General features: G+C 38.4%; 1 protein-coding gene across 5 annotated transcripts in view; it reads right to left on the reverse strand.

Moving 5' to 3' along the window:
* Nucleotides 1–27631, reverse strand: part of LOC130927366 (LIM and senescent cell antigen-like-containing domain protein 1) — a 38323-nt gene that overhangs the window by 6350 nt on the left and 4342 nt on the right. The window contains exons 1-9 of one of the 5 annotated variants that reach the window (XM_057853144.1): nucleotides 12700–13007; nucleotides 10312–10471; nucleotides 6743–6809; nucleotides 6509–6629; nucleotides 6282–6431; nucleotides 5920–6070; nucleotides 2161–2253; nucleotides 586–634; nucleotides 442–517 (exon numbers count right to left, since the gene is read on the reverse strand). In XM_057853144.1, the coding sequence (XP_057709127.1) occupies nucleotides 442–517; nucleotides 586–634; nucleotides 2161–2253; nucleotides 5920–6070; nucleotides 6282–6431; nucleotides 6509–6629; nucleotides 6743–6809; nucleotides 10312–10471; nucleotides 12700–12899 (1067 nt within the window). In that variant the 5' untranslated portion in view covers nucleotides 12900–13007. Of the gene's footprint in view, nucleotides 1–441; nucleotides 518–585; nucleotides 635–2160; nucleotides 2254–5919; nucleotides 6071–6281; nucleotides 6432–6508; nucleotides 6630–6742; nucleotides 6810–10311; nucleotides 10472–12699; nucleotides 13014–21367; nucleotides 21807–25829; nucleotides 25915–27631 lie in introns of those variants that run through there. The other 4 variants (XM_057853148.1, XM_057853143.1, XM_057853145.1 and 1 more) reach the window with 4 other exon arrangements.

Here is a 27631-nt window from a genome sequence, read left to right on the forward strand (position 1 = left end):
TTTATTTATTTATTTTTATACGTTTTCAGGTTAAGCTCAAGTACTGTATATTAATGTATTTTTACACGTAAGTGAAATTCTGCATAATTTGAAGAAAGCACCCGTGATTTTTTTCTTTTGTATTCGCATTTAATGCTCTTTTGAAAGTGCAATCATGGCAAGCCTTTGTCTTACATTTCCTAAAATTATTCTGCAACGCATGAAATCTTCCTAATCCAATTACTCGATTATTTGAACTAACTAGTTGATAGATTAATCGACTGTTGAAATAATCGATAGCTGCAGCCCCAGAATGAACATTTCTTTATCCGATGTCAGCCCTCCCACTTCAAATAAATAGGATGTCTTGCGCTGTCAATGGCAGCCGCTGAGTTAAAGGCGGACAGATAACTTGTAGCAGTACACATTAACATTTGGTTGAGGCCAAACTATGTTACTTACTTAAGGGTGAGTTTGGCGTTGCAAGTAGAGCAAGCAAAACAGTTGACACACCAAGCCTTGTTGAGGGCTGACACCACTGTAAACAAGAGAGAAGCAATGATTACATTCCATCTTTCAACACTTGCACCAAAAATTTAATCTCACCATCTCCTTCTATAACACGATTGCAGTGGTAGCAAACATCTCCAAACAGCTAAACGTTACAAAAAGGAAGGAAATTATAATAATATTAGAAATGCTGCAGTGCCCACAATCAAAGTGATTACAAAATACAGCATTCATAATTCATGCAAACATCAACATGCATACACTTCACTATCAGTTGACGAGGCAGCTCCTACAGACATTACGCCACGGCTTCGAGCTTCCCATAGGGTGCTGGGCCAGGCAGAGCGTCGTGGCAGCTTCTACTGTCATAAACTCAAACACACACTGCGTTCTAACACCAGATTTAGGTGGAAACAGGATGAAAGTTCTAGTGCATACAAGCAGGCAGTGGTGTCTCAAGACTGATTTGGTCGATAATCGACCATTTGTAAGTTGTAATTTCGAAGTTAATTATTATATAAAATAGCACCATGCATGCACTTTGAAACATTGTGAAAAAAGGGAATTGAATGGAAAACATTAGTGTAACTTTAGCTTGAAATATTTACGTAAGTGAAGGATAACTGCCCGGTTTTTGCTTTTAACAAAGAACCTAGACTGTTTTACGTTTATATCTATAGAAATTCCTGGACTTATGCATTTATTTACAAGAATGTTTAACTTATAAAGCTCTTTGTTTTGTGATGGCCGCCATGTTGGATTTCGTATCCATACACAATAGCGTAACTTTACATTCAAGTAATCCGGTAATTTTTGGCCAACTGCTTTTTTTTTGGCAAAAAAAAAGTAACATAGACATTTCTGTGTCCATACAAAAAGAAATTCAGCTTTTACGCGTTTTATTTTATGTAACATTTCAATCTAAAAACGACGAGGGTCAGATAGTCGGCAAGATGTGCAGAGGCAATAGTGACATCGGAATTCAACCTAAATAAGTTGTGATTGTATATAGAGAAATGGTAAATTTGCTTTTGTTGAGTAAAATTAAGATGACTCTGCATGCTTTCCTAGAGTATTATGTTTTTGAAGGGAAAAATTGAGTGATCTATTAGCTGTTGAAAACTTATGTCAAAATTGCACTAAATAAATTTTTTTAAAAAGTCGCTATTTTGGGCAAAAACTTATATGATATGTTAAATATTGCAATTGATTCTGAAAATATAGGTGATTATCTCTGCATTTGATGATGTTTGTGCATGGAGTGTAACATCTGAGAATTTTCTACCCATTTTAAATTTTGTTATACTTGTACAAAAAATGATTAATCAGGATTTTATGAGGGAAGGAGTTTAAATTTTTCATGCCGCTGCTCATGGAGACTCATACAGTATATGCTTAAGAAAGGTGCCTGTTTTGGTTTTAGGTCGCTAGTGGCTTTGGTTTTGAAAATATTTAAATTTTAAGTTTTTAAAAATAGGCCCTCTACAGATTGGCCCCGCGCCCCGTTTCCCGTCAACTGATAGTGAAGTCTATGCAACATGCTAAAAAAAAAGTTAGTTTACCATTGTGTTTATTTGTTCAAGTGGACAATGCTTGGTATGTAAAGAAATGTGACTAACAAATTCCTTACTGCACATTTTTCCAAAAATCCTTCATTTTGTTATGTGTTACCTGGTTGTAGTGAGTTTCACAGTAGGCCAGGCCCTTGCGTTCGTAGTGGCGGTGTCCCAGGAAGGGTTTCTCACACTTAGCACACACAAAATGCTGCAAACACGGCCAAGGCCAAGCACACACAGTTAGCTCTGCAATAAAGTCAGTTCACGACTTCAGTTCAGTTCACTCACTGCCACAGTTTGGATCAGTCCACCTGTCCTGATAGTGTTTCATAAGAGTGAACAGAAATAGTAAAGAATGAAGAAAGATCGAGCGAAGTGCTTTTTATGGGGAAATAATGGAAAGATTCTTGTAACTATCATATATCATGTGCTTGTTTATAAGGACAGCGTGGATGAGTAGCAGACAATAACAAGCCAACAACGCTTTTTATGAGCAGATGGAAAAGTCGTGATTTTCATTGCTTTCCAAATGACACCTAATCATGAATTAATAACTACAGTAAATTAGTGCAGTCTTCTTATACAGGCAAGGCAATCAGTGCAGCAGAGACAACAGGCCAAATGTTAGAACCCTCACCATGTCAAAGTGTGTCTCGCAATAAGCGTGACCACCCCGCTGATAAAACGGATGGCCCTGAAAAGGGCGCTCGCACAAAGTGCATACGTGGTGCTGCGAGTAAAGGAGGGAATGTAGCAAAACAGCCATAAAGAGTGAAAAGAGAGAGGATGACTGGATTCATGCAGCGGAACAATAAGTGGACATAGTGAAGTCAAAATAGCAAAGATATACTAATCTGAATGAAAAAAAAAAAAGCACCAAACTGCAAAAATAACACAAAATAAGATACATTTATCTTTTAAAAAAACCATGACTGTCAACTATAAGTCTATAACTTTAGCTTTCTACATAAACAGTGATATACTGTAACATGATTGGAAAACAATACTGTGCCATAGACTTCAGAATTACAGTATATTGACGGGTCACCTCCGTCAGACACTGCGCCACGGCTTCAAGTAGGGGGCCTGCCCACATCCAGCATCAAGAGTTATTCTCAAACACACGCACGCAGCGATCTAATGCCGGATTTAAGTTGAAAAAGTACGAAAGCTGTACTGCATACAAACAGGAAGGATTGTCTCGGGAGTGATTTGTTCGAGAAATCAAGGTAATTATTATATTTTTCGTGCTGTTCATGCATTTTGGAAAATTGTGAAAAAAATCAATGGGAGAAATTAGCTGCTACGGCACTGACGTCATAGTTCGCAGTATTTACGTAAAATAAATGCTAACTGTACGGTTTTTTTTTTTTTTTTTTTTTTTTTTTTGCTTTTAACCAAGAATGGAGACTGTTTTACGTCCATATCCAGGGGCGGACTGGGACTAAAAAGCAGCCCTGGACTTTGACTCAGCCCAGCCCATAAGAATCGCTATACGAAGGGAAACACAGACCCCATAGGGGGGTCCGGGAACATGCCCCTCCCGGGAGAATTTTTTTTTTTTTTTTTACATTTTATTGTAAAATGCACCAATTTCGTGCACTTTGAGAGAAAAATGAAGAAAATGTGTCTAAACTGTGACTGTCTGACTACGGGCGCTCAAAGTACTGCAAGGCTGAACTGGAGTTGGATTCATTTTCTGTACTAGCTCTATGATCAACCTGAATAAACAAATGAAAGAATTTATTTTTCAAAGCAAGTTTTACGTATCCAATTGATTATAATATATCTCTATAGATCTCTGTCTATAAAATGACTTCATTGTTTATGCCATAATTCAGTGGTCTCCAAACTATTCCACATAGGGCTGCGGCGGGCGCAGGATTTCATTCCAGCAAAACAAGACAAAACCTCTGCACCAATCTGGTGTCTTACAAGTGTAATCAGTTGATTGCAGTCAGGTGCTGCTTGTTTTAGCAGAAACTTCATTGGTTAAACTGTCGGTACTCGATCGGTTAAAACAAAAACCAGGCCCCACAGCGGCCCTTGAGGACCGGTTTGGAGACCCCTGCCATAATTAATCTTGCCATACAAATAATAAATTTCAATGAAAATACAATACACATTTCAAGACAAATCCTGTATACATAAACTTCATTGGAAAGTATTAACCAGAAAACAAAACGATATATAAATGATTAATAATGTATATAACATCAATTTAACTACCTAAACTTTAAAGTAAAACCATTCATTTTATTAATATTTTGTTATATTTCTTCTGAATTAATATTGCTATGCTGCGTGTGCATACATTGTTTTACGGCTAAAATATTTTTTTTTAGGAGAGGGATAGTAGGACTAGCATACTGTAACTTGACACGATTGCAAACGGGTACATCGACTAGCTGGCACTAACCCTTTAATTGTCATTTATTTGATTTAAAATGTAGCTACCTGATGGATAACAATTGCCAGTTTACAGAGCAAGTAACCCTCTTCATCCCAATTTACTTGCCCTGCGCTTGTCTGGGGAACTTCCAACAGTTTATCGTTGCCCCCTCCCTCTTCTTTTCTCTCTCCCAGCACCGTCTGCACGTCAGAGCGGCTGCAGCTCCCTCTCACCATCGCCGGGAGCTGAGCTGTTGTTACCCGACGTGGCCGTTGCAGCCAGACTGCTGCTTGCGAAAATATTTGTCGATTTATAACATTTTAATGCTTCACTCTCCAGTTTCTTTAATTTTTTCTCTAACCTTCTCCGCGCCACCCTGCTCTTTTCAGTTTTTTTGCCACCACCATCCATATTGTGCATTAACACTCGTCGCTATTTTGCTTCCACAAGGAAGGAACCAATGAAGGCTACTCTGTGGTTTCGTCGTTCCTAGTCTATCAGATTGGCGGTGAAAAACCAGGCGCATTGCTGCCACCTGTCGGATTGGATGCGAACTGTAGATAATCAGAGGATAGGGGGGATAAAAACAGTGATGCATAATGAATGGCGGCCGCCGGCCGTTCAGGGCACCGGCCGTTCTGTGATCCTCCAGAACCCACAGATTACCAGTCCGCCCCTGTCCATATCTATAAAGAATTCAGGGATTTAAGCATTTATTCACAAGAATTTACAATGGAAAAAGCTCTTTGATTTCCTATGGCTGCCGCTACATTTGCCTTCTGAGTAGCAGCATAGTTCGCAAAATAAAATAAAATACATGTTAATTGCAGGGTTTTTTGCTTTTAACCAAGAATCGAGACTGTTTTATGTCCATATCTATAAAGAATTGAGGGGTTTAAGCATTTATTCACAATAATTTTCAACGCAAAAAAGCTCTTTGTCTGTTATTCCACTCGGTCAGCTTTGACGGCCACGCCAACAATGCAGGCCCCCTATTAATCGGCCCCGTGTCCCGTCAATAATTATGAAGTCTATCGCTATGCTAATTTAAACTGGTAATATACAGTACATACAGGGTGTTCCAAAAACTTGATATCATTTCATAGTCTGAAAGTATGACTAAATTCCTGCCTAAATGATCTTGAATGAACAACATGTAAAAAACACAAACGAACAAAAAATAGTTGAAGAGGTTTGCAGCGTAATCAAGGAAAATATCAGTTAACTATCTAAAACTTGTTTTTTGATGCAGCAAAAACTTAGGTGACATTTAATGAAAGTCTGTGTCAAATTAGTTACAGTCATTCTTATCTGTTTGAATAGGTTGAAAAGAAAATTAAGGGTTTGTTTTTCAATTTTCAGCTTGAATCCTGTTGAAGTTGAGTTGTCTCAAATAAGCAGTTACACCATCAAATTTCCAATGTCAATTTTTGGGAAACCCTGTATTATAAAATAAGTGAATAAAATGGTTTCAGGTCAGACCTCCACATGCCACTGCTTTCCCATTGCATTGACCACACGGCCCTCAATGGGTCTCCTGCAGGCCCCGCAAATGGGGACTCCCATTTTGTCATGACAGGGCAGACAGTAAAGCTCCCCCTTCAGCTCTCTGGCATCAGCAGTCAACTCCTTACTGCAAACAAGAAGGTGAAGTTTTACTTAATGAGCCAGTCAAGGTAATATATTCAATTGTATTTGCACTTGATGAAAAGATGAACACAATACAACACTGAATTAGTTCTCTCTGTGTCTGCACGTGAAAGGATTACATTTTAAAGGCTACATTTGATAAGCATCTCTTGTGTTTGATTGGATTACATCTGATTGTATATCCTGTTCCTTACCCGCAGTTGTTACAGTTGAAGTGATCAGGATGGTAGGGGTCATTCTTAAACAGAAGGGGCTGCTCTTCAATGATGGCATGACACTTTTGACAGATGTACTTGCCAAGTCCACGTGCTTTCTCTCTGTTGTGGCAGGGACGACACAAGTGCCTGATACGGGAATAATGCAACCGATTAAACAACAGGACTGCTAACAAAACTATTGCATCCCGAGAAGGTAAACCAACCTGCCAGCATTCTTTACAAATCCAACATCGGCAAGCACGGCTTGGCAGATGTCACAGCAGAAGCATTCGGGATGCCAGCTATTATTCATAGCCTTGATAACACGGCCTATGATGAACTCACCTAAAACAGGTACACATCAGATGCCAAGTTTGCTCGCAAGAAAAATGTCCTTTGGATGTTTTTTTGTTCTTTTGACCAATTGCAATTCCCTTGAGTATGGTTTCTAAACTTACCACACTGGTGGCAGCAAGGTGCAAAGAGCATCTGGAAGTCATGTTCACAGTATTTCCGGTCTTCAAACTGTAAACAAATTTTAGCGTATTGAAGGAACACAATTTATTCATAAAATAGACGAATTAATTTTTGTAAACATTTGCCCCCCCCCCCACACACACACACACACACACATACTACTAGTTTAACAAACTTATGAAATTATATACTGTATTTGTTTGAGTGTCATTTACTTTTTATAATACCTGATTGTATTTACTTGCCTGGTACACCAGACTCACCGCTGTTCCAGCTATTGAGTCTGGCCACCATTCAGTGGATACAATTTCCAGGGCGGAGCAAGCCACAGCAAACAGACAGCGGAGTGGACCAATCAGCGACGGGCAGACGTGACGTTAGTAAAACGACGAGGGGAGGACGAGGGACTTGCGCGCGGAAGTAAACATACGAGGAGAGCGGAGTTTATTCAACATGGCTAGCGCGAGACAGACTGTTGTCAATGACTCGTGTCGATGTGTTTTTGGTAATTTAAAACTGATTTTACCGTGGATTGGAACATATTCTCGGCTCTCCTGTTCACCATCTGTGTTGTTGTGGAGACGACTTCCGACGCGCAAGAGTGACGTTGTTAGTTAAGAACACGTCATGCAAATAAATGAATCTGATTTGTCGATTGATTTTGTACCTGCTCGAGAGGCCGTTAATGGGCTGGTTCCCAGACTTTTCTCTCAGTGTTTGAAAAATACAGGGAGAACAGTCTGGCCGTGCCAGTCAAGTATTTATGTGAATACACTAATCATGTTAATGTTTTCCAACAATAAACATCATTAACGTTTAAATTTTCAAATGATCACTTTAACAACATTCCTCAGAAACTGACACTGTCTCATCACTTATGCAGGGTTTCCCCTGCTCATAAAAGATCGTAGCACACCACCACTCCAAATTAAAAGCTGCCACGCCTTGCAAATGATATGGTGTTTTTTCTGTTAAGATTTAAAGATACATTCTAATTTATAATTTAACAATACATCTAAATGAATATATATTATTACATTATTTACACACTATTTGACAGAAGTCGTCTGAAATGGCACGTGAAATACAAATTGCTCTTTACACGCTTTATTTTGAAAATCAAATCGGTTCTTCTGTTGCAAGCTTGTGCCTGACTACGTTGGTGCAGAGTTGGAAATCGGGAGAAAAATCCACAAAAAGGTATTTCAAGTCAATGAATGTAATTGTGGTTTAAGCCTGTGAAAATGACAATTTTGATATTGAAGTAATGTTTAGGTTCTTTATGGCGGGTGTTTGACCTGAATCATCGCGTCTTACTTGAAAGTTACGACGAAGCATTAGTATAAATCCTTCTATTGATTATAATTTGATGTAGATGAGGCAAAATATTAAGGATCCCCTTATTTGTTAAACCGATTCAAAAACACAAGATACTTTCATACTGTTGATTTTAACGAAGGCGGCAACGCGCTATGTAAACTACATAGCTGCTTATTCAGCGACATTAGCACTACGTAATGATACAATTTTTATTCTCATGCTATTAATTCGACATTCATTCTCGTAGTAATAGTTCCGACTTTTTTCTCATTTAACTACGAGAATAAAAGTATTATTACGTAGGGTTAATGTATTTGAATAAGCAGCAACGTACTTTACGTAAAAGCGTTGCCGCCTCTGTTAAAATCAACAATATTGAAGGCATCTCGTGTTTTAGAATCGGTTTTACAAATAAGGAAATCCTTAATATTTTGCCTCATCTACATCAAATTATTATCCATAGAATGATTTATACTAATGCTTCGTCGTAGCTCCCAGCCAAGGTGCATGTACTTAAAGTGCCTAGTGCAGGGGTGTCCAAACTTTTTGCAAAGGGGGCCAGATTTGGTGCGGTAAAAATGTGGGGGGCTGACCTTGGCTGACGTCCTTTACATAGAACAATATATTTAAGCAAATTTTAGCAAGCCATTCAGTGTATCACATTTGCTTTATTATTTTTTTTAAATTGAATAATTTCAACAATCTTACAACTAGCCTTTTTGGCGTTGTCTTTCGACTCTCCGGCTCTTGCGAAATACTGATGCTGTGAAATTAAACTAGCTCCAAGTTGCTTCAATTTCTCACTGCGAATCTTCCCTGTAATCTTGCCGTATATGTCAGCGTGTCTTGTTTGGTAATATTGGCTAACATTGAAATCTTTAAAAACAGCGAGTGTCTCTTTGCAAATGAGGCAGACACAGTTGTTGCATATTTTAGTGAAGAAATAGTCCAATTTCCACCTATCCTTGAAGCATTGGCCATCACAGTCAACTTTTTTTTGTTGATTGTCGTCATTTTAGAAAATGGAAGTAATAGGTCACACGGGGTAATGTTGCTTAGCCCTTCAATACCTGCAACATGAAGCAATTATCAGCGAATCCTAATGAATACATTTTTTCAAATTTGTATAAAGAAAAGTCAAAATGAATATGTGTAATAAACGCTCTAATATCTATAACTCATGCTAAATCATGTTTTTTTTTCTCATAGAACCTGCAAATGCATGTGTTGACTTGCATCCATCGTTTTTTTGTTTGTTTTTTTTTCAAAAAGAAATGTCAAAATTCTAAATTAGTCTCAAAATCATGAAATTTTAGGTGTATCAAATGTGATACATTTGGCAATAAAGGGTTAAAGTGCTGCTGCCTTTTAGTGGGTAAATGAGGAGCAGCATTCCGTGTGTAAGCTACTTCAGCAGTACTTCTGGTTGCAGTACTGCTGACCAATCTATTTAGTCTGTGTGCGGGCCAGATGTTACTGATTTTATGACAGAGGCTGGGGGCCAGATGAAATTTGACCAAGGGCCGCATTTGGCCCCCGGCCCGCACTTTGGACATGTCTGGCCTAGCGGCTTACAGCTATATTACCACTACGTAATAATACGACTTTTTTTTTCTCTCATAGCAATAGCACGACTCTAATCTCGTAGTCCTTTTAATTATTATTATTTTTTTATTTGGCCCTAAAACTCCATTGTAAATGTAGACCGTCACATTCCGAAATATTTCATTAGTCGAATATTTCTAATAGATCTTTCTCATAGTTCTTCTTGGATAAAATAAATGTTGTTAAAAAAATTTTTAAAAAAAACCTCTTATTTGTCATGATATGACGCAAGTTTGCGGCGGCACAACATGGTGGGGCTGTCCGACTCCGATGCAGCCCACCACCACCACAGCTTCAAAAAAGCCTAGGGCAAACCCAGTTATGAGCTATTTTCAGAACAGATGCAATAGCAGAACATTACCATAGGTCGTAAGAGTTTTACTATATCAGTGGGAGGAACAATGAGATGAGCCAACAGGGATAAAAGCGAGACCCTATTACTGTAAGTAGACGCTGAAAACTCAATACTCCTTTAAGGACATACATCAATATCCTAGAGTTATATTTGGATTTACGCGACTGTAACAATATAGTTTCAAGAAGCAGATACTAGAACACACGCACCACTGTAGCTATAATATTGGACACTTGTTTAAATACAATATGAAGAGAAAAGTAGTTTTACCTCATAGAAGAGTCCCTCAGGAAACTGTTGGAAACACTGGGCGCACACAAAGCACTGCTCGTGGTAAAGTTCTCCATTACTGTTGACTATTTTCTCCGCCGGAGCAAAGCCACTCTTGCAGCGCTCACACATGGCGTTAGCTAGGGCATTGGCCATGTTGCTGAAATATTAAACAAAATTCAGATAATTAGTGCCAGGGAGTACCGTCATGATCCTAACACATAAAGGGACAATTACTATTGGGTCATCAGCCTTTTGAAGGTACAGGTAGTCCCTGGGTTACGAATGAGTTCCGTTAAACCCTTAAAGACCCCATTAATCTCAAAATAACTATCCTAAAAGTCCAAAAGTAGGGTATTTTGTTTAATGATGGAGGATACACTGCCCTCTAGTGGCAGCATTGTGTCTGGCTAGACTTTCACCTTGTATGACTGAGGTGCAGACTCATACGTCTGACATGGAAAAAAGATAGCTGCGCATTTGTTTGGCCCACATAAGGCTGTACGGTTTTTTTTCAGTGACTGTGTTTGTGGTTGCATTTGTAATTAAGTTTAGAGCTAGTTTGTGGAGTTATGTGTGAGTGATTTGCTATGAGAATTGTAAATACGTTAGCATTCGTAGCATTTAAGATAGCAGACTTTTGTTAGGCAAATTAGGCTAATTTAATCTACTAAAATTACATACTGATCAGAGTAGACGGACATTTGAACACCAATTGTTTTGTGTCAAGTGTTTTATTGTTAAAATGTGTGTCGTTCTGAACATAAGTGTACATATGTGTGTTACAGCCTTACAAATTGTCAAAAGTGAAGGAAGTTAAAAGCTTAAAAAGCAAAATTGCCTTGTTTGCTGTCCGTAAAGCTGAACAACTTCACGTTTAGTGAGGCCAGAACACGTCATATTTATAAAGTGAAGTAAAAAATTAGATATGCGACTAAAAAAAATGATAAGAGACAAAATGGCGGGCAAGACTCCAGTGTCGTAAAGTCAAGTACGTCGTAACCAGAGGACTACCTGTAATTATGCAGTTTCACTGTTATACCATGTTAGACACCAATGTCTTATGATGTAGCATCTTAAATTCAATTATTGTTTTTTTCTTGACAGTATATACAGTAACTGCACCAAAACCCAATTAAGTGTCCATGAAAAAAGATTTCCAATTAAATGGAGATGAGATAATACCTTGTCTCGGAAAACAAAATCACTCAGTCTACAGAATCCAAGCTAAGTATCCAGCTAACTAAAGAAATAAATAGTCACTAGTGCTGAAAACATCCTTTACTGGAGTCATCATTTTATTACTAGACTATAAAAACTAGGTGAGACAGACTCTTGGGTGACATTTAAACACATTTGTCCATCAGTCATACAGTATGACCTAGAAGAAGATCAAGTAGCAAAAAGTACACATTCTCTTGAACATTCTATAGCTTATGTTCTGAAGTACCGTGCACAATCAGCCTTGCCTCAGAAGATTAGTGACAGGAAATGATCCGTCCCTTTGGCATTTCCACCTTGATCCTGCCATTGCCCCATGCAGAATTGACTTTTGTCATTAAAAAACAGTAGCATAGCCAACTACAAGTCCTTGTTGGTAATGTTGTTTGAGTCAACATCATCCTTATTCCGCTTCCACAGATGTGCTCAGTCAGTTGTAGTGGTGCTATATTTCGGAATAAACTCAGAAATGAATCCAAGTACAAAAAACAGTGAGGACCGAACATTTCTCTTTAACAAATCCGCTGATAGCTTCATGTCCTCATTCAGTAAATATAGCATTTATATTTAGCCCTCATGTCATTCATGGACACATACTTAGGATGCCAGCTGGCATTTTCTATTTTGCATAATCACTCCTCCCCTTGGCACGAAAATAGCTTACTCTCAGACGCTCAGTGTCATGTAATTCCTGCAGTTTGAAGCTATCCCTGCACAAATTACTTAAAAAAAAAAATCTATCCAGCATGTAAGAGCCAGCTTCTGTAAAATATCAAAATTCTTCACATTCTGTAACTTCTCAAGGTCACAGAAAACTGTATCAATTTAAGTGAAGACAAAATGGTCCAACACATCCATCTATGTACACCAAGCCATATACAAGGAATGTTACAGAACTTTTATCAAGGTTAGCAGCATGTCAATCAACAAAATGGTATAATGATGGAAATCAATCACTTGTCAATCACGATATCAAAGTTATTATAAATTCCTGTCTTAAGTCTTGCTTGAGCATCAGGAACAGCAAATTATTGTAAAAAAAAAAAAAAAAAGTTTTTGTTGATAACACATCTCATTTTACAATGATGTGTTTCTAATTTGAAAACAGTGTCATCCCTAATGTCAACAAGCAATGACAAGGTGTGTACTTGTCCTCTATGTACTTACAAGCGTGCATAAAAATCGCAAAACTCCTTATATACTTTGACATCACTCTTCCGTCTCTGGGACTTGGACACCGGGACTTCAGCCTCTCCGCTGTCCCCATCCCGAAACCTTTCATGGTAACCGTTTGTTTCCCCGTGTTGAATGTATTCCAAGACTTCACCATCCTCAGGTATAGAAGGCGGTATCGCACGGCCATTCATCTCTGTACTTCTTCAGATACAAGACTCTGAAATTTAAAAGTTTCCAGCTACCCAAATCCAGCGATCACACGGAGCAGTAATCCAAAAAGCAATAGGGAAACTGACCCACTCATCAGACTGTGATGGGTGTAGTCTCTCCCTCTCCTGCATACAAATACACACGCCCTCTCACTCCTTCTTTCGCACATCAACATGTTCTTTTTTTTTCAATCCTGCACGCGCACGTACGCACACGCAGTCTCCTGTCTGTCGAACTTGCTGTCTATTCTTGGACCGGCTACTGAAATGAGGAGCCAACTTTGACACCTGCCTGTTGAGATGTCGCATATTCATGCATATGTGCACTAACACACAAATGTTTAATCCTCAAACAACTTAAGCTTTAGGAGAAAGTTATACGTTACATACAGTTTAATGAAAAAATGTCTACAGTAATGCCTCAGCAAGTGGTCAAGGATAGACATAGCCGCCGGGTGCTCTCTCAATCGCTTTATTGAACAAATAGTACGACAACGAAAACATAAGTGCTTTCTCAAACGAGATGTCGATGGCCATAACTCAAGCCGAGTCACTTAACATGCAGACTAACGAATGAACAACCAGTCAGCTTAACACTCTCATTGGCTGGTGCTCAGATATCACAGCAGGCCAATGCCAACATAGACATTCAGATACAATAGTGAGTGGGGTGGGGTTGTCAAAAGTATCTAAGCATTGATACTGAATTGTTGTTACTGGATATGATATTTGATTGCCAAAGTTTCAATACTCAGTTTTTGTTTTTTCCCTGCCAAAGGTAAGCAGAAATGTGTTGTCATGGGGTAGATTTGATTTTGCACTACTCTTGATCTTAATGACAATTGAGTGTATTTTTGGACCTATTAACTCATTGGTTGCCATTATCGGAGCTAGATGTCTGATTCAGTTAAAATAAATTGGACCACTAGGGCCACCAATGACACTGAAAGATGAGCATTCACAGAGAGGCTTCCCAGTTAAAAAGGACTTGCATATCTATCATTGTCAAAGGCAAGCAATGAGTTAATTTTGGGTCACTTTCCTGTTCATTTTAGGTTATTTATATGTCACTTTGTATTGGTTTTGAGTAACTTCCAATACATTTTGGGGCTTTTTGCATAATTTCCTGTTAATTTTATGGCATTTCCGGGGCACTGCCTGTTCTTTGATCAATTCCTGTGATTTTGGAGCATTTTCGGGTCACTTTTTGTTGTTTCGGGACAATGTCTGTTTATTTTGGGTCACTTTCTGATGATTTGGGGGCATTCATGAGTCACTTCTTGTATATTTGTGGTGACTTCCTGTAAATTTTGGGGCAATTTGAGGAAGTTTTTTTTTGTTTTGTTTTGTTTTTTTGTTATGAATAATGACCAGCAATGGAAAACCACTGAAAGAGTTTAAATTTATTATTATTTTTTTACATTTATATATAATCAAAAATGATATTTAATATTGAATATTTTTTTGAGTATCGATGTCGAGTTGAACATTTCAGTATCATGACAACAGTAGATGGGGCAATCAAAAGCGGACAGAAATAGTATAAACGCAACCCATGTGCACAGTGGGAAAGTGACTATTTATAGTATATAAAAAAACATAACCTCATAAAGACCTGACATCCACATACACATCACATTTAAGGTCATTTAGGTCAGAATATTAACATTTGGGATACAATTGTGGCCACATGACCCAAAATGTAATGCTCACGTATGTGGATGCCAATTGCATGTTTTTTTTTAATTACCAAAAATAGTCAGATGTTCAATAAAGAGTTAATAATGCAAGTTAATTATTTGACTTATTTATGTGATTAATCAATAGCATACACAGTAAAATACTTGATTTTTAAAAATATTCCACTGCTGCAGTCCTAATTATAGTTGAAAAATATATTTTTAAACTAACAGTACTTTTTAAAAATAATTGTACTACTAGCTAAAGCCCATTCGATTTTCACCATCAGTGATGATTAATGTCAGCATACTGTATGGAAGTGAGCATTCAAAAAGGGCTTTCTTGTTTTTTTTTGTAAAATGTGTCTTCAGGTCCTGTCTTTAGCATGACTCAATCCTTCCACAAATAGACTCCCAGTGAACCCCTCATCTCCAAAGTAGGTGCTAGCAGCTGCTTTTGTGTGCATGTGTGAGTGAGCGAGGGGGGGGGGGGGGGGGGGGGTCACTGTATGCACATAATATATGGTTTACAGCTGTATTTGTTTCCACCAGTAACACTCAATGCCATCTATTCAGAGTTGGGCTTTGACACACACATTACATGAATGAATAGCAAGACCTTTCCAGTATAGTAAACTATTTCATCATCAAGGGATTGTGTGCATAAAGGCTACTTAGCGATGGAAAAATTTAGGCATTACCAACGTGTCCCTTCCCAAAACAGAAAAATGACTGCAGAAAAGTCACCTGTCTCTGTTGAGGCTAGAGAAAGAAGGGAAAATCTAATCAGCGGAAGGAGGAAACACACACAACCCTTCCTACTGATTACAGCCAGAAGCACAATGATGCAAAGCGTACCACCCAATTACGAGAAAATTATTTGGAGAGCCAAAGTTTCCCAGTGCATCTCACCAGTACAAACTAAATACTAAATAGTATCGTATCTTATTCTTATGAGACTTTAGTCTTCCAGCACACATCAAGCCATCCATATACAGTGGTATAAAAGTATCTGAACCATTTGTAATTTCTCACATTTTTGCATAAAATCACCATCAAATGTGATCTGATCTTTGTCAAAATCACACAGATGAAAATACAGTGTCTGATTTAACTAAAACTACCCAAACATTTATAGGTTTTTATATTTTAATGAGTACAGCATGCAAAAAATGACAGAAGGGAGAAAAATAAGTAAGTGAACCCTCTGCCTAAGGAGACTTAAAGAGGAATTGAAACAATTTCTTAACAAACATTTTAAGTCAGGTGTGTGCTTAATCACTGTTGAGTGGTTAAAAGCTGCCCTGCTCACCATAAAACACACACCTGGTAAGAAATGTCTTGATGAGAAGCACTGCCTGATGTGCATAATGGCTCGGTCAAAAGAGCTGTCTGAAGACCTGTTTCAAGGATTGTTGATTTGCATAAAGCTGGGAAAGGATACAAAGCCATGTTCATCAATCGACAGTCAGAGAAGTCGTCTATAAGTGGAGAGAGTTTGGCACCGTTGCTTCACTCCCAAAGAGTGGCCGTCCACCAAAGATGACGGCAAGAGTTCAGTGCAGAATACTCAGAGAGGTAAAAAAGAACCCTAGCGTCTCTGCTAAAGACAGAAATCACTGGCACTGTCCAATATCTCTGTGCACAGATCAACTATGTGTAAAACTATGGCCAAGAATGGTGTTCATGGGAGGACTCCACGGAGGAAGCCACTGTTGTCTAAAAAAAAAAAAAAAAAAAGATTGTTACTTGTTTAATGTTCACAAAACTGATGAAACCAAAGTTGAATTGTTTGTGAGTAACACACAACGTCATGTGTGGAGGAAAAATGGCCAACCAACATCCACATCTCATTCCCACCGTGAAGCATGGTGGAGGGAGCATCATGATTTGGGGCTGTTTTGCTACCTCAGGGCCTGGACGAGTTGCAATCATTAATGGAAGAATGAATTCAAACGTTTATCAGGATGTTTTGCAGGAAAATGGAGGGTTCACTTACTTATTTTCCCCCTTCTGTCATTGTTTGCATACTATCCTCATTAAAATATGAAAACCTAGAAATGTTTGGGTGGTTTTAGTTAAAGCAGACACTGGTTTTACATCTGTGTGATTTTGACAAAGATCAGATCACATTTGATGGTGATTTTATGCAGAAATGTGAGAAATTCCAAAAGGTTTAGATACTTTTTCATACTACTGTATATAACGGGCCCCTAAATATTATGTTTTGATATGCAATTAGGTCTTAAACTGTCTGTCAACAAGATTAGACAGCTGGCACAGGGGAAAAAAATAACGAGTGCAAATTTTCCACTCATTAGTTCTAAAAAATATTTATCATATCTCTCTGGTGTCGGATTTCCTCGGTTTTGTTAAATTCTTTGACAAAATGGTACCACTGACTGATAAGAGAACAGTCAAGGCATTATCAAAGTAAACTGTATTATGTGTTACTGTAGGTGGCAAAAGACTACTGACTGTACTGATAAAGGAACTTCCCATGATTGTCACCAGATGTGTACTTGTCGTAGGAGGAAAGCCTGATAACAAAAATGTTTTTGTAGTTGCAAACAGTTTATTTAGGTGATTACAGTTGACAGTAGATGTCCATGGTAGCGAATGAATGAATACTACTATTATTAATACAAGAAATAAAGTGTAGTTGAGCAAATGCTGGTATTGTCCTGTAACTCTCTTCCGGTCTGACTGTGCGTGCTGTAACTTGCTGAAAAAATGTTTAGTAATGATTCGCTTCTATTTACACTTGACGTGAGAAGTGTGACAAGTAAGTGTTAGGGTAAAATATAGTATGAGAGGGGATTACATATGGGACACGACTGGCCTACACACTATGGCGCCTTAGGTTAAATCAACCAAATATTCCAGAATACACTTAGAAGTTCCATTGAATGCATTTTTTTGCTCCAGGACTGCTGACTTGGTTACAATTATGTGCAGTACATTGGAATAAGTGGGTCATGTAGCAAGGGCAATGATTTATTATGACATAGGGAAACACAGGACAAATATGATAGATGAATTTAGCCACAGCAACAGTCTGCACTATCTCTGGTGTCAACGTGCAAGAGGGTGGGACCTATTTGAGACATTGCAGTAATTGACCAATAGGAACTTTTTACAATCCCGTTCAGAGACAGGCAAAGAATTTGTCATCAGTTTTTGACCTTAACCGATTAGTCGTTACAGACTGGACTTCATCAATTGAATAATGGAACAATACTGAAATGTATTATGGTTACCCAGGGTTGAAAGTGGCTAGAATTTGTTGCCAGAACTCCGTGACATGATGGTCACCACAGAGCCAGAATTTTTTTTCAATGATTGGCAAAATAACAGTTGACAAAAACAGCAGTAACCCCAACCTCCATCTCCTAATTTTTATTTTTCCCCATTTCCTCATATCTAAAATGCAAAATCTCAATTTCATCTACTTAAGAATACAGGATGTACATTAAGTTTGAAGATAATTTAAACATTTACTTATTTTCTTTTTAAATAATATGGATACGCATAAGTAAAACACATTCACATAAATAAGTACAAACGACTTACATTAAGCGCAGTGAAATGCAATATATTTTGAAGATCACGCAAACATTGACCTTTTTAAATTGTAAGGAAATAAATAAGTATCCTATCATAAATTAACAAAACTAAGTCCAAGGTACACATTGACATGGAAGATGTTCTGAACTTCACCATTAGAGCAAATTAAATGAAATAAATAAGCCTCTTCAACTATTTCCTTTCTCTCAAAGATCCGTTCAGTTTTCTGTTGCATCGCACTTTTTTATCCCATTAATTCAACAAGCTTGCTCTTTTTTCCTTTTTTTTTGCTGTTCCAGCAGACATGTGAATTTGAACTGATAAAAGCTAACTATTTATGCTGATCCCATGTCAGTATGTCAGCCAATAGCATACCACACGAATGCTATTTTTAGACCGTGACGTTGCCATCGTAATGCGGACGTGGGACATTATCGACACGCCCTCGCATACAACCCATGTTATTTCTGCTGGTTTTCTCCGGTAATCTATCAAAAAAGAACATGCCGATAAAACACTGCTGCTATGGAACTTGTAGAAACGACTCTTGACATTACGACATATGAAGGATGTTTTCTTTATACGTTTCCCGAAACCAAAAACGTGAAAAATGGATCAACTTGCGTGGACGTCCAAAAGACCAGTTTAACAACAGCAAGGAGAAGCCATTCACATTTCATATCGAGTAAACATTTTGTTGGGGGCCATGGTCCTTCAGAGGACGAAGAGGTAAGTCATTTTGATATTTTTACTTATTTTTTAGAGCGGCGTTTTGCCGTGCTGCTTCTGTCTGACAATGAATGACCTGAAAAAAATTAGCATGGTATCTGACTGCCACTGTTACCTTTTCTGTTGTAAAAAAACAACTTTAGTAAGGGGGGAGTGTAAATGAATTATAGAATTAAGAATTGTTATGAATGAAAAAATTAAAAGTGATCTTTGGCTGTCAGCGATTAGCATTTGCGATCGCTACGCAAAAATAGCAAATGTAAATTACCCCCAAGAACGGTCAGAAACATAAGACAACCAGAGGATATAATATATAAAAAAAGACAGGGCATATGGTGGTAAAGAATAGATTGTTGGAACAGGAGAATGTCATTGACAGTGGCATAAGGCAATGCACACAAGAAAAAGGTGTTGATAAAAAGCTAACTCTGGATCAGGTCGGCTCGTCTTTTTCAGCCCTCGACACTCAAGCCATCTATTTAACTGAACATTTGTATGTTCTTCCACATCTTTACCAGTGAATTTACATCTTTACCAGTGAATTTGGCACCAGGGACATCATTTTTGGACAGAATTGGTAGGTTTAGCTCAGTAAACATCTCTTTTGTACACTAGTTCTATACATTTACTATTAGGGACAAATGGGAGGTCGACCCGCATAGCCACAATTGCTTACATCATGAATATTAATGAACTAAAGTGACATGTTACTTGCGGTACGCCATTGAACAGACAACTGAGTTCAGGGGGGATTGCATGCGCACATCGACGCGACTCGTCAGACTCAGATAACTGCTGCAGCTGGGGAGAGCGCCGTGGAATACATAAATAATAAATATCGGTAGCACACAAGCACTTTATTATGCTTGTTGCTAACACTTGTGTATGTAAATCTAACATCGGTAGACTGATTTCTTCTTGGAGATAGATGCGTGTGTGGCAGCCTGGCATTTTTTTTGTTTTAATCCTTGGGTTTTGACAGTCGCCATCATATTTTCGGGACCAAAGTAGCGTTCCGCCCCCGAATCTTTTACCGGAATCAATATTTTGGAAATGAGAACTGTTCGGAAATAACAATTGAAAGTGCCATGCAAGCAGACACAAGCTGAAAAATGTATCACACGCCTTGCTAACATAAACATTTACAGTGTCAACAGAAACCATGGCAACGTAGACACGCGTGGCGCTAAGCCTACAAGACCATGCACCACCCATACACGCACACACACATAAATTTACGACGCCCACTTTGACCAGGACAAGTGCCATTTGAGTCCACAGGGCAACAGAGAACAAAAATAGGGTGGTACCGTCTAAACCTTTACTAACCCAAAGGAAATCATCAATTTAATCACATAATACACTTAGTTGTATTATTACTCTTCATTTAAAGAGTGAATTACAAATAATGAAGAGAAAACGCCCTGCGGTGCTACAAATTGACTGCTTTGAGAAGATGGTTTGGTAATGTGTCATGTCATTGTGTTTTATGAAGAACTTTAATGAAGTCTTTTCTCAATATTTTTCTAAAGCAACATTTTTAGGTGAAAATCTTTCTGAGAACTAAAGTACTATTAACCTTTGTTTGGAAAAATGACAAAACACTACAAAAACTCATCATGTTTTTGATGAAAGCCACAATACCAGTGAATAATGAGATCAGTAGAATCACGCTCAGTCGGTTTTGGCATTCACAGACCGGTATTATTCAATAACATTATTGTGGTCAAAGGTTAATGTGGTGTGTACGCTCTAGTAATAGATGCTAGTGTGTTTGTTTTAAGAGATTCAAGATAGGTAATGTGTGGCTATACTGAATATCAGTTTGTTTAACTTGACCAGGAACACCTCTAAAGACAGAGCCCACTCTTTGTGTCTACATTCTTCACATTGCAACATTCCTGCAACCACTTGAGGAGGGGAAGAACTGATGTTGATGTATGGTCACACAACAATTCCACATGCTGTGCACATCCTACTCCTTTACTAGGAATGAAACATTCTACTTTGTAAAAGTCTTGCCTAATCAATGTGCGTCAATACGTTTTCTCTGACAGACATCAAAAACAATCCCCACTCTAATACCAAAAGTAAAGTCTAAATGGTCAGATAATGGGCTATTGATAAAAGCAAAGGACTACTAAACTCTTTACATTTTCATGCAAAATCCCCTAAAAAATTGGGGCAGTGGGAGTGGACAAATTAATCCTCAGGTCAAACGCCATCAGGATTAGTCCACTCATTCTTCTGACACAAAAAAAGTAACCTTGAAACCATTCAAAGAAGTAAAACAGCGGGACTGTGAAGGACATGATGGATCACATACTGTATTGGCCTTGACTGTACAACAATGGTTACCAACCTCCAACTCCAACATTGTACTGATTTACTAAGAATGATTCTTGCAAATAACTGTAACCATAACATTGGTAAACTGGTAGTAATTGAAAAAGCGTCACTGAAAGGTGAACGCACCTGAACCCCTCTCCGAGCACACCATAGCTGTCTGGTCTCTCCTGTCTTCGCCTGTACAAGCCCGAGTTTGACAACGCCTTGAGTCTCAAAGAGTCCATCTCCCAGCTACTTCTCTTGTTCTTTCCTCGTCTGCCGAGAGCGCACGACCCACAGGGCCAGAAATGTGCCGGAGAAACTGTGTGTTCAGGGTTGCTCCAAATAAAAAGATTAGGCTCGTGTCGCTCTAACCCCTTATCAGACTGCCACACCTCCAGGGCACACGGTCTTGAGAAGGGACAAGAAGAGGTGTGGTAACACTGCTTGCACACCTATCAACTGCCTTTTTCTGCAGGTAGAAAGGCAGTGCTTGAGTGGAGAAGAGGAGGAGGAGAGAACTATTCCGGCCTTTGCCTCCACTGGCCGCCTACGACTCACTAGCTCATTCTTGAGAAAATCAGAATCCAAGGATGCCATCAGAAGGCCACTATAGGGAGAAACATGTGCGCTTTGTATTCAAAGCTTTGCCATAAATGTAACCTTTGACAAAGATTTCAAGCTTCAGGGATCTTTTGTTATGTCTGAACAGAAAAAGGTCTGTTCACTCAGAAGCATTGTTGACTGTTGCCTAGATTGATCGATCCAACCCATATTTTCTAAATATTAATCAACTCACAGCTAAAGAGTGCTAAAGAGTCTTTCTTTCAAAGACCAGGCACGTGCAGAGGGGCACCTGCCCCTACATGCCCAAAGTGCCCCGTTGACTGGGCTTTTTTTTTTTTTTTTTGCATATATGTGTTCTGGCCGACTGTACAGGCACGCCACCGAGTACTTTACTTGAACACCCAAAAAACCTTGAACACCGAAAACACCTTAAAAAATTTGTAAAAAGCCGTGTGTGCCGCTGAACCGTCGCATAAACCCCACTTCCATTCCCCCTGCACGCTATTCCTCTGTGACTTGGGTGTCTGGTGAGGAGTCTGAGGACATCTGGTGGTTGAAAACAAATGGTGTCACCCTATTAAACAGTGTTTGAGCAAATACGGTAGTAAAAATTCTTACACAAGATTTATTGTGGGAATTTAAAAAAAAAAAAAAAAAAAAAAGTAATTTTCTCTTATATAGTTTTCTACTTTAATAATGAATTACCACCCGCGCCAAAGATATTTCGACCAGCGTGTCTCTACTCTCTATAGGCAAACATATTTGTCCGTTCTCTTCACAACGTTATCTAGAAAGATATACATCTTTAAGTTCTCTAATAATGACATAATAGTTTTGAAAAAACTGTGCTGATGGTGGCTCAGTGAACATGTAATTTGTTTTTTCCTCAGATGACCAACAAGTCGAGTAAGGAAGTTTTGATATAGAGGTTGAAGGAAGAAAAGAGGCAAAGAAAGACTTGAGTCACAGCCAGAGAGTGTTGATTTCTATTCACTTTTCCCTCCTCCCAATTAAAGTATGTCACAGTCACTGTCAATTATACTGTAAAGCTGGTTAAAATGGAAGTTATGTTGCTGTAAGGTGTATTAAATACTTGTTCATGTGCCCCTTATGGTCTATGAGCACCTGCCCCTCCACCGGTCTCTGCATGGCTCTGCTTGGGAACAATGTTAATTGGGCACAGACATCAATAGGTGGCAGCAAGGCTCCATTTTAGATTTGAGATTAGACCAGTTTGCGCCAATTTACAGATTACCCCAGTGATAACTTAGATCCTTGGACAAAGACAAAATAGTTCAGTAATTAACTAGCTCAATGTGTGTGTAGGCCAGTGGGTAACAGTAAAAGGTTGTGGAATCGAGCCCATGCTCACCACGATCTCGATCTGGAAAACTTTTTCCAACATTATTGAACCTAGTCACCAGTTTGACATCAGAAATACCTAATCAATTCATTATTACATTTACTTTCATCTTCAGTCAAAGGGGACACTGCTTTATGACTAGATAAATAGTAAACTGCATGACTGTAATACAGTTCAGGACCAGTTCCAAACTATTTTTTTTACTATCCACCAGATGGCGCTGATGAATCACTTGAAAATGAGCAAAAAATAAGCAAGCTGTTTGCCAAACCAAAACAAATATGGCAACACAATAGGACCGCAGAGTACACATTGTGGCTTCAACTGAGCAAGATTTTGCAATAAGGTATTTTAACTACTCCAAATGCTGTACCACAACACGAACCCCCCCCCCCCACACACACACACACACACACACACACTTTTTGGGGGGCATGTATCCTTCAGTTTAAAACCCTGAACAGTAACAAAGTATTGAGAGATGAGAATGCCAGTCAATTAATATTTCATGACAATAATGTCTGGGACTAACAGACTTTTCAAAGACACAAAAAAATCAAACTGAGAAGAAAATTGCTTCTCTATCAAATGAAAAGTATTAGCAGCCTATAGTTAAAAAATACATGTCAAGAAAACGAAATGATCAGATGCAAAAACAACAACAAAATAATAATGCATATTATATCTAGAGAGCTTTTCAAGAAACGCAAAGACGCTTTACAAGAAAGATGGGACCACAGTAGCTCAACAGCAATAACAAAATAATCATAAAATTAGATTAAAAGCTGTAAAAAAACAAAAAAAATGTCAAGACTTGGATTGAAAATGTGAATATTGTACTGTTTTTGGCACGTTTAAGCAGCCAGAAAAAGATTTTGCCTTTCAGATTCACAAATGATCATGTGTTAAAGCAAATAAAGATTAAATTAAGAGCAATTATTACAGTTATTTGATCTCATCTTATTTTTATAATAAAGCTGAGTGGATGATTCCCAATGACTTCACTGCCATTGTGTGGACAAAAGTGGTAAAACACCTCCTCACCAGCTAAGAAATGTTGAAAATGTTGGTTTTGTGCCAGCAAAACCAGTAACAAAACTAAAGATGCACCGATACCGATACCAGTATTGGCGGGGTAGCCATGACAGCACCAAAATGGTGGTATCAGTATCAGCTAGTACCAACAAATAGGGTGCAGATACCATTTACCGGACCAGCATTATAACACTTCACCTTTTTTCTCCTGACGCTCACTGCACTCTGTGTTGTGTGATCACACATGATCACTTTGCATGCCAAGCAGCTATCGCTATTGACCTGCTCCAGACCAAAGAAAGCGGGCCAATAGCCGCTCTTAACCAATGCCGGGGCAGCTTATTCATATGGAGGAAAATCAAACAAAGAAACGTCGGCGGTCTCGGAATATTTGAGCATAGAAACTCCGTTGAGTACAATGGCTGCATGCAAGATTTGCAGCCTGATAGTTTCGAGAGTTGGAGTTAAATCGGCCAGTTTCAATACCTTGAACCTGATGAAACATTTGAAGACAAAACATGTGAACAAACGCAGAGTTTGAGGCTGCAACAGCAGAAGTGCTATCCAGAGGAAGGGGGCTTGACCGGAGCAACAATCCCAGGTCAGTTCACTTCATCAACTTTACTTTTATTGTCTTTTACTGAAAGAAATGCCGCAGTAATTTGACACCTATTTCAAAAGCGGTGTAGAAGAAAACAAAGTAAGCTAAATTGGCTTGGTGGCTAAATTGTGTGTGTGCGTGGGAGGGGTTGGGGTGTCTAAGAGAGTGTCTCACTCGTGCGCTGTTTGCATTTGTGCATTGCTATAGATGGAGTGATGTTGCTGCTGGTACACAAAGAGGGAGTCTAATAGAGAGACAAGATGCTGTGGTCAATTATTATTACTTAATAAGTTCATAAAAGTTGCACTGTTTGGCCTCTGAGAGCCAAAACTCAGGGTTTAAAAAAGTTTATTCCGTTCATTCATTGTATTTTTACTTTCTTACTGTTGGGCTAGTATTATACATGCTTTAATTTCACGAATTTAGCACTATTTTGGCCTTTGAGAGCCAAAGGCTTATTTAACTATGTCACCCATACCAGATATACTCTACTGTAGGTAAGTTCTACTGGATTCACTGTGTATTACTCTTTTTCCTGTTTCACAATGGTGAGCAGCAGCCTGACAAAGCCACGGTAGCAATGATTTCATATCCAAATATGTAGCTCTTCATTTATATTTCAATTGAAGTGGTATCTGTATGGTATTGGTATCGGCCAATGCTGCACAGCCAGGTATTAGTATCAGGGCCAAAATATGGTATCGGTGCAACACTAAACAAAACACAAAAAAATCCAGCAGTTCTCTCAATTTTCACTCAGAAAAAAAACCAAAACACGTTTTTTTCGTCCAAAATGTCTTTCGTTTCAGGTTGATGGCAAAAACCCACAAAACAACATGTCCTTGTCAAAATCAACACCTGCAACGGCCCACTTATGTAAGAGGAAGTACACTAGCTCACAAAAAGACTGCCTATAATGCTATACAATACATTGCAGCAGATTTTTTTTTGTGCTACCTGCTGGATTGTACTTTTTACAAAATAAAACGCAAAGAGACGGTTAATTTCATAGCATTATAACACATGCAATATCTGCATCTTACCAATGTGACGCGTCAGACAGGAATGAGGATAATTTTGGTGTTGCTAAAGTTCCTTTTGCTGTCACTGAAAACACTACTGCTACTATCTCATGGCCACATCACTTCCTGTAGGAGTGTGCGTGCGCGTGTGTGTGCGTATGTTGGGGGTGGGTGTCAATGTGTGTATGTCCATTTGTAGTTATGTGCCAACATGTCTCGGTGAGAAAAGTGGTTACAAAGCAGCTTAGAAGAGAAGGATGGAGAGAAGGTGTGAAAAGGAGGGTGATAAAAGAATGTTTGTGGTGTTGGGAGATGCGAGGAGCCTACTGAAATCAACAGAATTTGAAAGTGAACTAAGGCATTATTGCAGACCAAAAATGTGAAAACAGCTAGAACGGAAAAGTTTTAAGATATGCACGTTCAACAATTACAATTTAATGATTTATCCATAACGTCATCTCACAAGAGCAGCGCTCTTCCAAACAAGGTCACGTTCAAGCTGGAGATTGGAACAAGCTCAAGTTGTATCAACAAAGTGTACTGTAAGATTCATGCCAGACTATCACCATGAAGAGCGTAGTGCAGGAGGGGGGAAAAAATCAAACTATCACCATGGGAGTCGACAAACAGGAAGTGGTAGAGAAGGGCAGTAATGTTAGGGAGTCTGTGTAGACATTTTTTGGTCAAGAATATGCTGATCTGCTCTTTACACGAAAACATCCTTTTAGCGATTTCTTTTATAGGCAGAATTTCAACAACACTCTCCATTCCTTTTTCAAGTATTTCTATTCTCATACTGTATGTTGACCTGGGTGAGAGAACGCAAAAATATGCAATGCAGCTAGAAGGTTTAAAATGAACATCTTTCCATCACTCACATTTTTAGGGCAAGTGACTATTTGTGGTAATTTAAAAAAACAACAACAACAACACAAAAAACATACGTAGACATCATATTTTGGGTCATGTAGGTTTGTTTGTTTTTTTTATTCGTAATCTTCATTTATATATTAAAAATAAATAAAATAAAGTAAAGAAATTGATAAAATGTTTACAAACAGATGAACACTCTAGTTATGGTCCACAACCAAGGGTGGGTAGTAGGCATGTGCTTGTATGATATTCTGACAGTATGTTAAACTTCGGTATTGAATTTACAGCTCTAAAATGTGTTACTTTGAGATATCTGGGTTAAAAAAGAACTTTTTTTTCCCCATTGAACAGGATTTTTGTTTTTTAAAAAAATATTAGTAAATTGGAACATATGTATAATGTTAAATATATATATAATATATATATAATTAGGGCTGTCAAAATTATCGCGTTAACGCGCGGTAATTAATTTTTTAAATTAATCACGTTAAAATATTTGACGCAATTAACGCACATGTCCCGCTCAGACAGTATTCTGCCTTTTGGTAAGTTTTACAGCAAGGTTTTTAATGCTGTCTAACAGCGAACTCTTGTGGTCGCTTTGCGACATGGCTGACGCCTCCATTGTAATGTTGTGCTTATATGATCCTTGGACAAGATTTGTCCGTAAGTATGGTTGTTGTAAAGAATGTACATATTATGTTAGTAAGCGAAATGTTATATTTTTTGTATGAGATGCTTTTTGTTTATGTTTAGTGAACCTGTATAGCGTGCTAAGCTAACGTTGTTGCTAATGCAATGCTTGTGTACTTTTTTTTGTAGTTTCACTACGGTCTAAAGAGGACAATGGTTTGAGGCCATTTTATTAATAAATCAGATGAATAAGGAAGAAGTCTGATTATTAAGGCGTCGTTCACCAGCTGTCTAACTTTGGAAAAAGTAGACGCTTC

This window comes from Corythoichthys intestinalis, chromosome 12, assembly GCF_030265065.1.
Source record: "Corythoichthys intestinalis isolate RoL2023-P3 chromosome 12, ASM3026506v1, whole genome shotgun sequence".
NCBI classification, from domain to species: Eukaryota; Metazoa; Chordata; class Actinopteri; order Syngnathiformes; family Syngnathidae; genus Corythoichthys; species Corythoichthys intestinalis.